The 16,622-nt window shown below is 36.7% G+C and overlaps 1 protein-coding gene across 3 annotated transcripts in view; it reads left to right on the top strand.

Moving 5' to 3' along the window:
• Nucleotides 1-409: 409 nt before the first annotated feature.
• PTPN2 (protein tyrosine phosphatase non-receptor type 2) overlaps nt 410-16,622 on the top strand; it is a 67,918-nt gene continuing 51,705 nt past the window's right edge. Inside the window, exons 1-2 of one of the 3 annotated variants that reach the window (XM_036229821.1) lie at nt 476-592; nt 4,854-4,980. In XM_036229821.1, the coding sequence (XP_036085714.1) occupies nt 4,972-4,980 (9 nt within the window). In that variant the 5' untranslated portion in view covers nt 476-592; nt 4,854-4,971. Of the gene's footprint in view, nt 593-4,853; nt 4,981-16,622 lie in introns of all 3 variants that reach the window. The other 2 variants (XM_016119871.2, XM_016119870.2) reach the window with 2 other exon arrangements.

The following is a 16,622-nucleotide window of genomic DNA, read 5'->3' on the forward strand; positions in this document are numbered from 1 at the left end:
AGTATGCGGCATTAGGGCTGGTTTATGTTTTCCAAAAAGGGTGAGAAATTTGTTCCAAAGCTAAATGTCGCTAAACTGACCTAAATGATGTTTAAAATAACCTGACAGCAAGGAGGAGGAGGTCTTAGTGCACTTCCTTGGCATGCTTCATTCATCCTGGTACTACACCTCTTCTCTCCCGCCAATCCTCCCGAATCCGGGGAGCAGACCGCTTACTGCCAAGATCTAGGGCACACGCCTACGCGCGGTCCGCTCCGCTCCACCCTCTCTACCTGCGCTCCCTCTTAACCACGCCTACCCCAACGCCCCGCCCCACCCTGCCGCCGCCCGGCCCCACGACGCGCCGGCGCGCTGACGTCGGACGCTCCAGGTACTTTCCCCCGCGGCCAGCGACTCAGCGTGGGGGCGGGGCGGGGCGCGGAGCGCGCATGCGCCACAGCGCCAGCACGCTCCCCGTATCGTGCGGGGGCCTGAGCCTCTCCGCCGCCACGGGCTCCGCTCGCGCTGACTCGCTCTAGGGGTCATGTCCGCCACCATCGAGCGGGAGTTTGAGGAGTTGGATGCCCAGAATCGTTGGCAGCAGCTGTACTTGGTGAGTCCAGGGCTCTTCACGGCAGGCGCCGTCTTCCTCCGTGGACCCGGGCTCGCGCCCGCCAACACCCTCCCGCCTCCCCCGACCCGCGCCCAGGACGGAAGTGGCGGCGCGGGCCGCGTCAGGGCTGCGCCTGCGCCGACGGGTCTTGGTCCCTTTTGAAAAAGACTTTAGGTCGCGGGGGAGGGGTGTTCCGGAAGCGCAAGCGCAGAGTTAGTTCTGGAAGGCAGCTCCACAGCGGCGCGTTGCGGCGGCCGTGGACGTGTTTCCTGCCTCGGGGGCTTGGGTGTGACTCAAGGGGCCAGAAGGCTAGTGCTGGGCATGGTAGGGTGCAGGTGAGACCCACAGGCAATCCGCGAGGCCGCGGGGGGACCGTCAGGAAGAGCGACTGAGCCTCGCAGTTGCTTGCCAGCCGCCGTGTCTGGCTTTGCCCGCGGACAGGTGTTCTGTGGCTGGGCGGACAGAGGCCTGCAGTGACACCCATTTCCGAAGGTTCTTTCCTTGGTTGTGGGTGATACCTGGGCCTCTCGAAATGAGGCGCCTAGACCGTGGTGGTGGCAAGAGCTCCGAGCGGAACAGCAGCCTTCATTTTCTGTCCCTGTATCTGATGTGCGGGTCGTCTTCCACATACAGGTTCCAGGAACGAGAATAGGACTTGGTTGTGTTAAAAGAAATACTAAGGTTGCCATTTGCTTTTCACTTTTTTTTTTTTACTGAGGCACACTTTACATCCAATAAAGTGGTTAAGTGAGCTTCATAAACATAGACCTGTGCAAGAACCAGTCAGATCAAAAATAACCTTTCCATCACCCCAGAGGGTGCTGTCCTGGCCCTCTCCTCCACCCTATAGTTCTTGCCTGTTTTCAAACTCTTGTAAATGAATTCACATAGTTGAACTCTTTTGTGACTAGCTTCTTTACCTTAACTAAAGAGCCGTTTAATTCAAACAGAACTTGATTTCATCTCTTTTAAAAGACTTAATTGCCTGTTTAATTGTTAGCATATTATTCCTAAGATTGAATAGAGTGATTGTGCGTTAAATACCACTCCTGCTGTTTCGTTCACTGTATACAGCAACAAAAGGGGGAAAAAAGGCTTTCCTGTAAATCTTGATAGACCTTGGGTTTAAGTAGATGACAGTAAAAATGTTTTTTATCTTTGTCTTCAGAATATAACATTTTCCTCTTGAACACAGTAGGAAGTAAAATAAATACCTTGATTCACATGGGTGCAGAGTATATTAGAATAAGGTACTAAACTAGCTTTAAAGAATGCTGGTAAGGACTTTGCCAATTATAGAACATTTTAAATGCATATTCTACTAGGGATTGATGTGAGAGCCTGCCAGCTGTGTCTCCTCCAGTTACATTTGTTTTAGCAGAGGCTACTCTCCAAGTTGCTAGTCATATGTCAAAATACAGATTTGAGAAAAGTTAATGCTGCAAGTTAATTCAGCTTAATATTTTGCTTAAGCAGTTTGATTTTTTTTTGTATCATTAATATCCTTGAAAATTCAATGAAAACTGTAATCCCTCTTAATTAAAAAAATGCACTTTCACATTTAGTTTCCACAGTTTCAGGAAACCCTTTTGTGGACTCCTGCCCAGGAATCCTTTAGTTTAGTAGTTTGGTTAATGCTCATTATTTTTTTACTAATGGAAGAACAAGAGTACTAGTTCGGTCAGGAGAAATCATGTCAGTACACAGTGGTGTTACAGTAAAAGTAGGTCACAAACCAAGAAAGTTAATAATGGACAGCAAGCCCAGAAAGAGTTGAGGAAGTGGTTTCCTTTTACTCTAGAGTATCCATTCAGCCATTTGCCAATATATGCTGAGCATAGTAGCTTGCCATCCCCTGCTCTGGGCCTTGGAAATTCAACAGAGAATGCCACTGATAAAGTTTCTGTTTTTGAGTATCTTAAATCCTAGGTCTTGTTCTCATGAGGGCACCATTGTAATTCTGTGTTTTCATTCATTGACTTATAATGCATGTGTCATGCATGTGCCAGTGTTAGACTTAAGTCTGTGCTCTCAAAGATACAACTCATTGGGGAGTAGTAAATAGGTAAACAGATGAAAATGTAAAAGTAATAAGTTCAAAAGCTGGTGGTAGGCACAGGGGGCTGTATATCCCCAAAGGGGTACACTGGTAATTCTGATGAAGCTTTCTGGAGGAGGGAGAGCTTTACTTAAGTCTTGAAGGACAAGTTGGCCAGATAAAGAGAATAAAGGAGGCAGAGAGAATTAGTGTTCCAGAAAAGGAAGAAAGGTGTGCAAAAGCACAAAACAGAATGCCAAGAGAACCACCAACATTTTTACCTGGTGAGGAGTGTGGTGTGAAGTTGAGATGTCCAAGAGTAAGAGCCTATGAGGCTCTTGTAAATCAGACTATGGAATTTGAGTTCGTTGATAGGTATCACTGAGAAATTTTAAGCCCAGAAGTACCATGATCATATTATATTTATTTTTTAGCAAGATCATTCTATCAGGGGGTTGAATGAGGCCAGTCATAGACAGGTAGCACAGGAATGTAGTCTGTTGGAGTAAACCTGGAATGTTCAGCTCCTGAACTAAGGCAGTGGCAGGAGAAATGAAAGGGGAGATACAAATTTGAAATGTTTGGTTTTGAAACTGTTCCATTTGAAGTACCTGTAAGACATCAAAATGGAAATAGTTTGATATCTAAATTTGGAGTTCAGGTGAGGTCTGAGCTGGAAATCTGATTTTGGAAATCATGAGCACAAAGATGATGTTTGAGGTCCTAGATGTGGGTGAGTTCACCCAGGGAAAATTATAGAGGATTTGCTGAAGACTAAGGACAGAATCTTGACAGACAACAATGTTTAAGGGCACATGTAGGGAAAAAAGAACTTGCAAAAAAAAAAAAAAGACTGGAGAGGAATGGCCATAGAAATGGGGAGAAAATAGGTGGTGGGGTGTGGAGGGAATTAATAGTCAGCAGGGCCACATGCTACATATGGGACAGATAAGGTCAAAACTAAAAGGGCCCATCAAATTAACAACTAGAAGATCAACAGACCTTAAAAACAATTTCAGGGGAGCACAGAAGTCAGATGGCTGGGCATTGAGAAGAGGAGGTGGGAAGAAGTACAAACAAGTAAATGTACCACCGCTCTTTTAAGAAACCCAACTTGATGGGATAGAGTAGGGGAAGGTAGCTTGATTATGTGACTTCTCAACTTAAAACGTCTTGATGATTTCCCATTGCTTGTAAAATTCAAACGTCTATGGTTCAGAAGACCACATGTCCTGCTTCCCTACATGACTTTCTTCTCTCTTTTCCACTAGGTTCTATTCCTTTAAATATGTCTGTCTGCTCTCCTTTGGATTTTTGTAAGTGTTGTTCTCTTTGCATTAGCACAACTTTCCTCCTCCTCTTCTTTTGCTTTACTATCTTCTGCTCATCCCCAAAGTCTCACTTCCTTGGTGTCTTCCTGACCCTCCCATGTAGAGTATGTATGATCCCTGTTATGTATTTCTACAGCATCCCACAACTTCCCCTTTCATAATAGTGCATTAGATTTAATGCAGCAGGAGATTATTAACAATTTGCATTTAGCAAATTTGCTTGAGTAGGGAAAAAGTGTTTGGGCTTTCTGCTTTATATAGCACAGCAATGGGTGATATTTAGGACAGTGTTTCAGATGAGTTGTGCTTTTTTGGCAGTGATGATTGGACTAGGAAAAGAAAGGCTTTGCTCTTGAGCAAAAACTAAATGTAACTAAAAGCTGGACTTACTAAGTGGTATGAGAACTTTTACTTTATACTTTATTATTTAAAAGCTTGCGGGAAAATAAATGTATTATTATTTGGTATGGAGCAAAATAAACAGTTTATCTGCATGACCTCATCAGAGCTTCATTTGGGCAGTGTCAACGCTTGCACAGAATCAGGCACCTAATAGGCACTTGATAAATATTTGTTAAATAATGACTTTTTACCAGAGAAGAGTGACTTGGTAGGTTTACGTGATGAGGGAGGTTAAGCCTAAGAGAGAGGTTCAAGGTTGAAGAAATAGAAGGGATGTTTCTTGAAGCCAGAAACCTCGGAAAGCAGGCACTGGTGGGAGCAAGAGCACACAGGTGGAAGAATTGGCCTCGTAAGGGCACAATTGGCAGAAATGAGATTGCTAGAAAACTTTAATTTGGTCTCACTGATGAACTAATAATATTAATGTCATTTGAGATTAATTTTGGCTTTTTGAGAAATGTTCATGATCGCTTTTGTGCTTTTCCTTTAGTTGCTACTGATTGCTGTCTGAATCAGGCTGGGTCATGAGAAAGGCAGAGAAACGGAATGGGATTTTGTGAGCCTGTCGGGGAACTGTAGGAAAATGGCAAAAACCAAGTCACGGAATAATGTTTCTAGTAAGTGGTGGTGCAGAAAGAATTCAGTTGATTAATCAGAGTTTCAGAACCATAGAACTCTTAATTGACTGGTCATTTTTCTTTATTAGAAATTCATAGTTCAAATATTGTTAGAGTAAGATCAGTTTTACTATTTGTGAATCAGCTACTTTTTAAAAGATAACAAGCAAACTATTCTTGTAGTACTTATGGTGGATGGCCAGTTAGGCGGGGTAAATTAAAGCCGTCTTAGCCTATCTGGAGGAACATCTTCAAGACTAGACTCTAGTCTCCTTAGGGAAAGTATTAATCACATTTTTATAACCGTCTGCTTGACTGTCTAGATCCTTGAGGATCACCTCATTTTTCTTTGTTTCCCACCATCTGCTGGCGTAGCCCTGAGACATGTTAGATGCTTAGTAAGTATTCATTAAGTAAAGAAATACTGCTCCCTAGCACCTTGGTTTATTCCAACCCCCTCATTCACAGCTGAGGAGACAGCTATCCAACATAAGATTGTGACTTATATCCACAAATGACACAGCTGGGACCCAGATCTAGTCATTATGATTCTCATTTTAGCATTGTCCTAATTTGCCAATGTGACTGTCTACATTGCTTTCTTCTTACGATCTACTTGAGATTAATGGTACTGAAGGAATCATTTCAGTTTTTGATGGCAAGGAGTGAATGGAATGTGTTGTAATAGGTGGGATCATTTCAGGACTAGAGGCCTTTAAAACAGTGTCTGGGCACCATGGATCAGACTGGAAAGGGATTTCCAAGTCCCCTGAAACTGTATGCCATATTTGTGTGTGTGTGTGTGTGTGTGTGTGTACACATCCGAGTATTTGGTTTCTAGGTGTTCCCATAGTTTTTGTCAGATTCTTTTTTTAAAAAAATTTTTTAAAATTATTATTTTAATTAATTGTCAGATTCTTAAATAGATCTCCATGACTCTTCAAAAGGTAAGGACCACTGCTTTAAGGGAAAGGGATCTTGGGAATAATGGTGTCCTAATAGAGAATATATAACTAGAAATCATACTCTGTTTTGCCTTTGACATATGTTCTGTAGGTTACTACTGATAAACCTATAATTATGAAAATCCAGATAGTTGCATTTGTCCCTTAGACTTTCTGGCTTGCCTGTTTAGCATCTTACCTTTTTTAAAAATTTTATTTTAATTAATTAATTAATTGAAGAAATGATTTAAATCCCCCCTCCCCCTCTACCTTCTCCTCATATCTTAATTTAACCAGAATCTCCAACAACCTTTTTTTGCTCTCCCAGTCCCAGATCATTGCTATCCAGAGAATTCCCCATTCCCAGGTGGAGAACACTTATGCCCTTTTAGTCTCCTGCTGTTCCAATCTCTGTTCTTTTACTCTGCTCACTCTCTTCCAGAGAATAAACTAAAGATATGGATAGGTAAGATATAGAAAAATAAAGTTAAAATAACATAAGTGTTTTCTTCACTTTCTCAAATAAGCATACATGTGATTTTTCCTTGGAAATTTCTATCTAGATTCTCTATGCTCTGTTTTCTCTGGTAGTTCCACTTAATGCTTCATTAAAATCATCATTTCTTGTTGGTTAGCTGTTAGGGGCAGAGAATATTTAAACCACCTAGTAAATTTGAACTTTGGAAAATAAATACCCTCCAATACTTTGGGTATTAGTGAGTAGCCATATACTAAGGCAGTTTGCATATAGAATTTAATACATAGCTGATAACTGAGGAAGAGATACAATTCCGTGGTTAATTTTAAAGGCTATAAATTCTGACTCTGCTGAGTAGAATAGTAAAGTTTTCTGTTATGGTGCTTAATTGGAATGATGTTCTACCTTGCCAGGCTGTTGTTTGAAATGGCTATTTAAAATGAATGGAGCGGTATTTTAATGTATTTGATGTGTTAATTTAATATTCTTTTTTATGATAGAGTAGTAATGGTTCAGGAAGTTGTTTTGACTTAACAGTGAAATCTTTGCTTTTAAAAATCATAGACACCTTTTGACACCTTTAAGGTGAAACCTGTGAAAGAAATATCTAGAATCCTCCAAAATTTAGCATTAGATTTCAGGGGATTCATAGGCCTCTTAAAGACTGTTGGGGTTCATGATCTCCAGGGAAGATCTGGTCAAGAAACTGATTTAAGATTAAATACTTTTATCTTTGGATTTCTGTTATCTTTTTCAATGTGATAGTTTCATGTTTGTTTTAATGTCTGCTCTTGCTCCTTTCACAATCCAGTATGTCTGATTTTAATATGCTCTTTGTTCATTTTCATTTGGTTCACGTCGTTGATCATTTCTAACTTTGATTCAAATTGCTTTTCCCCTGAAGAAAATTACATTAAATTATTTTTTTTTTTTTTCACTATATTTGAACAGTTTTATACTCTGAAAGCTATCAGTTCCTCTAAACAGTTTACTTAACAGTGCTCCTAAGAATTCTTTAGGTGGGTTGAAATAAGGTTATATGGCTCCTAGAGTGTGTGCCACTCTATTCCTAGTCAAGGGCTGGTATGCCTGGGTAACCTTAGAAATTCTTTCAGTCACTCCATGACAGTAAGAATCGCTTCTGCATTAATTTATGTTTTAACCAGTGAAGTTAGATAGCATAGGTTCACGTTTCAGAAACTGAATTTTTTATTCTTAAACCTCTATTAGTGTAACTTAATTTCCATCATTATAAGGGTGAAATAGTTATAATACTTTATTGTATAATATCAAATAATGTTTTAGTACTCAATATATAGCTTTGTTCTATATAGTGAACAGAAAACTGTATCCTTGTTATACTGTGGATTATTCTACCTTGAACTGTTGTGATGGAGCAGCAAATAAGAATTAGGAAATTGGAAAAAAGTAATCTGTTAATTTTATAAGAAAAAAGTAGGACTTTAAGGTAATCCCAAATTGATAGATTTTCTACTTTAGGGAGAACATACTTAAATTTTTTCTTTATGTTTAAGGTTCCTAAGTGAATCCTGAATTATATAATGGTTAACATTCACTTTCTTTTACTAGTCAAATGTTTATGCATATACTTTGTGGAAGGACACAGTCAAGTAAGAAGCTAATTATGTTGCATACTTCAAAAACCATTATTTTAGAGTGTTGAGGCTTGCTTATGGCCCTTAATAAGCCATAGCTGGTCGGCAAGATAAGGTTCCTGGTGGAACTAATTCTGCTATGCATCATACTTCTCTTTGAGAAGCCCTCCTCTTTGAGGAAGAGCGTTTAACACGAGTAAAACAAACCTTGACTAAGCTCTTAGTTTGTATTAAGCATGTGCTTTATACTTCATGTGGATTATCTAAGAGGTAGCTACAAATGGGAAAACTGAGGCTCAGATTTTTCCAAATTTATATTGCAATTTAGTAGATCCAGGTAAGAATCTAAGACTTCAGAATCTGTGTTAAGAAATAAATTGATTAGGATTACATGAACATGGCAAAAATTAAAATAGTACAGAAGGTTATGTAGTGGAAAAAGAAGTCACTGTCCCCATTCTCCCTAGTTCCTTTATTTCTATAGGCAATCACTGAAACCAGTTTCTTGTATATCTTCCCAGAGATACTTTATCCATAAGTTTTGCCCTACTTGCCTATCTCCTTCCCTCCATCAGTCCCACCGCTATGAAACAATTATTAGCATATTGTTTGGCACCTTGCTTTTTTCACTTAATATATATCAAATCCTTCTATAGATCTCATTTGTTTGTTTGAACAGTTAAATATTTATTTAACCACTCATCTATAATGGACATGTAGGTTATTTTAGACTTTAGCTATTGTAAACAATGCTGTAATGAATAACGTTCCAAAGAAGTTGCATCAATGTATACTTCCATCAATAGTGTAAAAAAGTGCTTGTTTCTCTGTACCTTCTCCAACAGTTATGTTATCAAACTTTTGATCTTTGTCTAATAGGCAAAAAGTGGTCTTACTATAATTTATAATTCTGTCATTATGAATGAAATTGAACAGCTTCTCATTTTTAAAAGCCATTTGTATTTTTTCCTTTTTTGGTATGTAGGAGCTCTTTACATATTAAGGAAGTTAAGCTTTTGTCATGTATTGCAAATATTTTTTTAATTTATTGTCTTTTGACCTTGTATATGGTATTTTTTTAAGTAGAAAATTTAATTTTTTATGAAATCAGATTTATCAGCCTTTTCTAGTTGTGTGTGTGTGTATGTGTGTGCGTGCGCGCGCACGTGTGCGCACCGTGGCTTAGAAAGGCCTTCTCTATTCTGTGATTACAAAAAATTTCTCCACAGTGCTTTTTTATTTTATGATTTCATTTCTTTTTTGTTGAAATTATTGCTCAACCAGGACTTACTTTTGGTATAAAGAATGAGGCAGACCTTTAACTGAATGTTTTGTGTGTGTGATAAAATATATAACACAAAGCTTCACATTTTAACCATTTTTAAGTGTATAATTCAACATCATTGATTTTATTTATAATGTGCAACTATCACCTCTATTTCCAAAACCCTTTCAGCACCCCAAACAGAAATTCTCTATCCATTAAGCAATAACTCCCTATTTCTCCCTTCCCTGGTTACCTCTACTCTTTATCTCTATGATTTTGCCTATTCTTGGTATCACATACAAGTGGAATCGTACAATATTTGTTCCTTTGTGGTGTATTTCATTTACCATATGTTGAAAAGGTTGAGCCATGTTGTAGCCTTTACCAGCTTTATTCCTTTTTATGGCTAATATTTTTTGTATGTTGTACCACATTTTGTTCATCTATTCATCTGTTAATGGACACAAGTTATTTCTGCCTTTTGGCTATTGTGAACATTGGTGTGCAAATCCATTGGAATCCCTATTTTTAATTCCTTTGGATTTGGACCTAGAAGTGGAATTTCTGGTAAATATGGTAATTCTATATTTAGCTTTTAGAGGAACTGCTAAACTCTTTTCCACAGTGGCTGTAGTATTTTACTTTCTCACCAGCAATATTCAAGGATTCCAATTTCTTCACATCTTCGCTAACACTTGTTATTTTCCATTTTTAAAATTATAGATATGCTAGTAGGTATGACGCGGTATCTCATTGTGATTTATATTTGCATTTCTTCAATGACTAAGGATGTTGAGCATCTTTTTCATGTACTTATTGACCATTTATATACACTTGGAGAAATGTCTTCAAGTCCTTTGCCTATTTTTTAATAAAGATTTTTTTTTTAAACAAGTTGAAGGGGAGATAGAGATTTCCTATATCCCTCCCCCACCCCCACACATTCCAAACCTCCCCCATCATCAAAAACCCCACCAGAGTGGTACATTTGTTAAAACTGGTGAACCTACATTTATATATCAATCATTAGAAGTCTGTAGTTTACCTTGGGGTTTACTCATGGTAGTATACATTCTATGGGTTTGGACAGATGTACATGTATCATCCATCATTGCAGTATCATACAGAGTACTTTCACTGTCCTAAAAATCCTCTCCGGTCTGCCTATTCATTCTTCCCTTCCATTCCCCAACCCCTGATCTTTTAACTGTCTACATAGATTTGCCTTTTCCAGAATATTACATAGTTGGAATCATACAGTACATAGCCTTTTTAGATTGGCTTCTTTTATTTAGTAATATGAATTTAAGGTTCCTTTATGAATTTTTATTGCTTGATAACTCATTTATTTTTGCTACTGAATAATATTTCACTGTCTGGATGTACCACAGTTTGTTTTTTCTGTTCACCCACTGAAGGACATCTTGGTTGCTTCCAGGTTTTGTACTTTATAAATAAAGCTGCTATAAATATCCGTGTGCAGGTTTTGATGTGGATGTTAGTTTTCAACTCCTTTAAATCCCAAGGAGCGCCATTGCTGGATCATGTGGTAAGAGTATGTTTAGTTTTGTAAGAAATGCCAGACTCTCTTCCAAAGTGGCCGTACCGTTTTATATTCCCACCAGCAATGAATGAGAGTTTCTGTTATTCTTTAACCTTGATAGTTTTCAGTTTTGTCAGTGTTCTGGATTTTGGCCATTCTAATAAGTATCTTTGCCAAATTTTTAATTGTTTTGTCCTTTTATCATTAAATTATGGGAATTCTTTATATGTTCTGGTTATTAATCCTTTGTCAGATATATGATTTGCAAAGTTTCTCCTGGTTTGTGGTTTTTCTTTTCACTCTGTCATTTGGTGCGTAAAATTTTTAATTTTGATGAAATCTAATTTGTTTTTCTTTTATTGCCTGTGCTTTTAGTGTCAGTATTTAACAAACCATTGCCAAATCCAAGATCATGAGGATTTTAAATCTGTGGGTTTTTTTAAAAAAAGAGTTTTATGGTTTTAACTCATACATTTAGGTCTTTGATCCATTTTTAGTTAAGTTTTGTATATGGTATATGGTAAAGGTCCAGCTCCATTCTTTTGCACATGGATATCCAGTTTTCCTAACTTGCTGAAAAGATTGTCCTTTCCTCCTTGAATGGTCTTGGCCCTTTGTTGAAAATCAATTGACCATAGATCTGAGGGTTTATTTATGAACTCTATGCTATTCCATTAATCTCTGCCTCTTGTCTTTATGCCATACCACACTGGTTTGATTACTGTAGCTTTGTAGTAAGTTTTGCAATGGGGAAATGTGAGTCTTCCAACTTTGTTAAATATTTTTTAAGATTATTTTTGACTGTTCAGGGCCCCTTGAAATTGCATATGAATTTTGGGATGAGTTTTTCCATTTTATCCAAAACTGTGATTGGAATTGTAATAGGGGTTACACTGACTCAGTATATAGCTTTGGGAAGTTTTGTCATCTTAATATTAAGTCTTCTAATCCATGAACACAGGATGTCTCTGTTTATTTAGGTTGTTTTTAATTTCAGCATTGTTTTGTAGGTTTTTATTGTACAAGTCTTTCACCTTCTTGGTTAAGTTTATTCTTTACTATTTTTGATGTTATTGTAAATTAGATTGTTTTCTTAATATCCTTTTTTGGATTGTTCATTGCTAGTGTATAGAAATGCAGTTGATTTTTGCGTGTTGGTGTTTGTGTTTTTCATCTGCTGGATTTGCTTATTAGCTCCAACAGTTTTTTTGTGGTCTCTTTACAGTTTTGTGCATGTAAGATCATGTCATTTGTGAGTAGAGGTAGTTGTGCAACTTCTTTTCCAATTTGGATGCCAATTATTTCTTTTTTTGCCTTATTGTTCTGGCTAGAATTTCCAGTAGTGTGTTGAATAGAATTGGTGAAAGTGGGAGTCCTTGTCTTGTCCCTGACCATTTTCTTAAACTGCTTGCTTTTATCATATTGTTGAATAATCCATTCTTCCTTCCCTTGTCCTCCTTATTCACAAGACTACGTTTATAATTTGCAGGATTCCTATATGTGTGTTGGGTAAATGAAACATGAACAAATGCCTGCATGATCTGATCTCTTTCTATCTGTTTATCCTCATTTCTTGCATTGCTCTCATGCATCTCAAGTCTTCTGTTGCTTATACTTCTTGTAAGACATCAGTTATTCATTCTTTCATTTGTTTTTGATGTACTTTTAACATCTTTGTGACTTCGCACAAGCTGTTTTTTTCTGCTTAGATTCTTCTTTTCTACTTGTTTACATGGCATACTCTTCCTGCTCATTCTTCAGGTTTATTCATTCACTCTTCTGTGTTTACTTTTAAGTGTGAACGTTCTTCTCTTATGGCATTTACTAGACTGGCTTCTTGATAGTCTCAAGGAAAACTCAAAGGTCTGAAATATATATAAAAGTCAGTCACAATCATAATTAATAATAGCCGTAAAATGACTAAGAATAGTTATAGAAAATGAGAAATGGGTATAATTTTTCAGATTCTTAATCCCATTCAGAAGCTTTTTTATTTTTCTTTTTTACATTGAAACGACTAAAGCACAGTGATAAGACAAAATCTGCATTATTATTTAACACTAGAGAAGGGCCTCACTCACATATTTGAAGCTTTTAGGGGATTTTGATAGTTAACATTGTGAGCATCCACAAAAGCTTGGATCAGGGCTGATGCCTGCACTTTGTGCAAAGATGAACAAATCTTAGACTTGAAAAATTCAGCACTACAAGAAAATGAGACTAGTTAGATCATTTATAGCATATGAAATTTATAGTATGAGAAATAGAAAAAAACTGGAATTCAGATTCCTAAAATAACAAGAATAGGTTATAAAAAAAATAAACTGAGAATAAGAATTCTTAAAGTTATAACAGAGTCTTAAAGATTAAAAAGTTCAGGACTCACTGACAAAAATATGCAGAATACCAAGTTAGCTTGAGAAAACTCCCAGAAGTCAGGAAAAAGATTTTTAAAATGAATATAATGAGAGAGCATTTAAAACATATGACAGTCTCAGATCTCTGTGATAAGAGTTCCTGAGAGAACAGGAAACTGAGATGAACTAGTGGAAAAATATCTTTGAGCTAAAGACAGCCTTGAAGTTCAAGATCAAAGGGGACCACAAAGTCTTCACTAGGAATACATTTAAAAAACAACTTTAGGTACATCCTGACGAATCTTCTAAGTATTCAGGATAAAGAAAAAGACCCTGTAAAGTAGAAAAGTTAGTTATTTTTAGAGAAGAACAACTCACATTTGCATCAGACTTAATGTGTTCTGACATTGGATTCCTGAAGATAATGGAGAAATGTCAACCAAGTACTGAGAGAAATGGAATATGTATAGAAAGTAGGTTCATGCAGTGAAGTCAAGTAAAATGTAGAGTTAACTCTAAATAATTATATAGTTGTAACCCTTACTGCAAATGTTAAAAAATATTTTTGAAATAATTGAAAATATTAACAAATATATGGATCCAAAGTTCTAGATTATTTTAAGAAAGTATGGGGGCTTAGGCTATAGGAAGAAGGAAGTAAAAGTACATTCTCATATTAATAGATGCTTTTACATTAATAGAAAAAAGTTCAAACATGGTTTTACAAAATTTTAAAACAAATCCCCAGTATAATCGAAATAGTATTTTACTTCTAAATTACTAGAGGGGAAAAGAAACAGAAAACTTGATTTATATGGCCAAAAAACAAAACAAAATAGAAAAAGGAAATAAGGAAGCATAATATTTAGAGAACAGCAATCTTTACTCATCACTTTTGGATGAAAGAAGAAATCAATACATACTGCTGATTCTAAGTTCTGACAATGTATATATATTAATTAAAAAGTAAAAGTATTTTTTTTTTTAATTCGGCAAATCACATGTAAATACTCAAAGCACTCTGGCCACTTAGTATAAACAAACAGCTGTATTTTCTTAGATAATTCCCTGAGGCTATATTTGTGTTATTGCCCAGTAAATTAATTAATGCCTGTGATGACTAAGTATCAGTTACCTGGAAATTTTACTTTTGAAAGAATACCTGATAAGGCTAGATGACTGAAATTTTAGCCTGTTAGGGTTAACAAGATTGTAAAGGAACTTTTCAGTCACTTAAAAGACTAACATTTTCATAGGCACATCCATTTAAAACTGAATGTTTACAATTTAAAATATATGACTTAAATTGTAAAGATAGAAAACATTTTCTTATTTCAGTTCTACTAACTGCACTATAATGAAAATTTTTTTTCCCAAAGAGTTTGTAATTCATACCATTTGTAATGTGGTTAGTTTATAAGAGCTGTCTCCAGAGGAAATAAATACATGCTAAACACTGTTTGGTCTTACATTTAAGAATTTCTCATTCTCTTATTTTTAATTCTAAGAAAGGAGTAGTTTTTAAAACCATTCTTCCTCCTTTTTTGTCCAGAACATGTTAACCGTTTTATATCCAAGAAAGTAAATGTTTTGATTGAACCAAATGGTTTCATGTGGGGTTTATAAAAACTTGCCACTAAAGCTTCTGTCAGAGTATGACCCATAGTTTGCTATTCATTGCTGTTAATGGCATTCAAAAGGATATATCAAGAATAGGCATGGTTATTGCTTATGAAATGAAGAGTAGCTGGATGCTTAACAAGAAAAAGTTTTATTCTTTCAGTTTAGCTCAGCACTATTTGAGCCTCAGCAAATTTGTTTCTCTTCGTAGAGTCAGTTTACCTCCTTCCTTCAAACCATGTCCAAATGAATTTCAAGAGAGATTAAATGTTACATGTATAAAAATATTAAGAGATGAACTACTAATAGTAGAAAGTATATATGTTGTAAGTAAATATATTTAGGATTTAAAATTATAATCTGCCTGGAGATTAATTATAAGGCCATTGGTTGGAGTGGATCATTCTATAATGTAAAAATTAGGCTTGTTTGGAACAGGAGGTGAAGGGCACTCATGATATGGTCAATTCACATGTGTATTAATTTCAAATATAGCTTAGAACCTAAATGCAAATAGTGGCTCAGATCTATTTATTGATTTGTTATTCCTTTGTATTTACCATATAATTATTCCAAGAGATTACGTGAATGTATGTTGCCGTTGACATGATATGAGTGCCTGTTTTTTAAATGGCTGCATAATATTCAGTTGGATGTACCATGATTTATTCAACCAATTTTTCCCCTGTCATTGGACATTTAGGTTATTTCTAGTTTTGCAGCATTATAAATAACTCCACGGAGGATGTCTTTGTGCATGAGTTACCTACATTTTGGAGCGTTGTCACTAAAAAAGAAATAAATAGGAAGTCAGTTATTCATATCTTTATTTGAGTGAAAATCATTTAAAATGAATTGGATATTCAAAAATTTTGATTGTTCTTTAAAACAAAGATCCTTCCCATAATAATTGACATTAGAATAACGGTTCTCAATTGGATGTTGGTGGGGTGGGGTATGTTTGAGGTGGATTTTGCTGTCCAGGGACACTTGGCGATGCCTGAAGAACTTCTGTTTGCCGCAGCTAGAGGGAGGGATGCTACTGATGTCTAATGAGTAGAGGCCTGGGATGCTTCTGTTATACATCCTGTAATACACAGGACAGCCCCCACAACAAAGAATTATCCAGCCTAGAATATTAGTAGTGCTGAGGTTGAGTGAAACTTTAGATTTTACTCCTGGCATGAAACATTCTTGGTATTGTATTTAGGGCCACTGTAAACTGGGTCTGCTCTGCTATTGGAGGGCAATGTTTTAGTTTCAAAACATTAGTAGAAGCTGATTTTGCCAAATATGATAAACCTAGTGAATAACTCTTGCCTGCTTTTCCATTCCCTTTTTGAGAAACAACAGGTATTTTATTGTCTACATAAAGTGCTTATAAAATTTATTTTTACGTCTTGGGTATTCCTGAAAATGCTTCATCATTGTCAGATCTAGTTATTGCTGAGATTTGGCTATGTTATATATTAGAGACCTGCATTTAGCTGCATGGGAAAGAAAAGCGTTATCTGATTTAACAAATAGGGACTTATTTTTCTCATGTAATGAAAATTCTGGGCCTTTTGAGCCATACTTCTTTTGCTCAGGCTTGCTTCCACGTCTGGAAGTGTACTTTCTCTTCTAATAAAACTTTTTCTAAAAAAGAAAAAGAAAATTCTGGAGATAGGAGTCCAGAGCTGTTAACTGTTGCTCCATGATGTCATCGATGACCCATTCTTTATTTCTGCTCTACCTTCCTTAGAATATGCTTTTTACCTTGTGGGCACAAGATAGCTCCTGCCCATTCCCACTCTTCACCCCTCACCCACATTAAA

Source organism: Rousettus aegyptiacus, unplaced genomic scaffold (genome assembly GCF_014176215.1).
Source record: "Rousettus aegyptiacus isolate mRouAeg1 unplaced genomic scaffold, mRouAeg1.p scaffold_m13_p_12, whole genome shotgun sequence".
In the NCBI taxonomy this organism is placed as follows: Eukaryota; Metazoa; Chordata; class Mammalia; order Chiroptera; family Pteropodidae; genus Rousettus; species Rousettus aegyptiacus.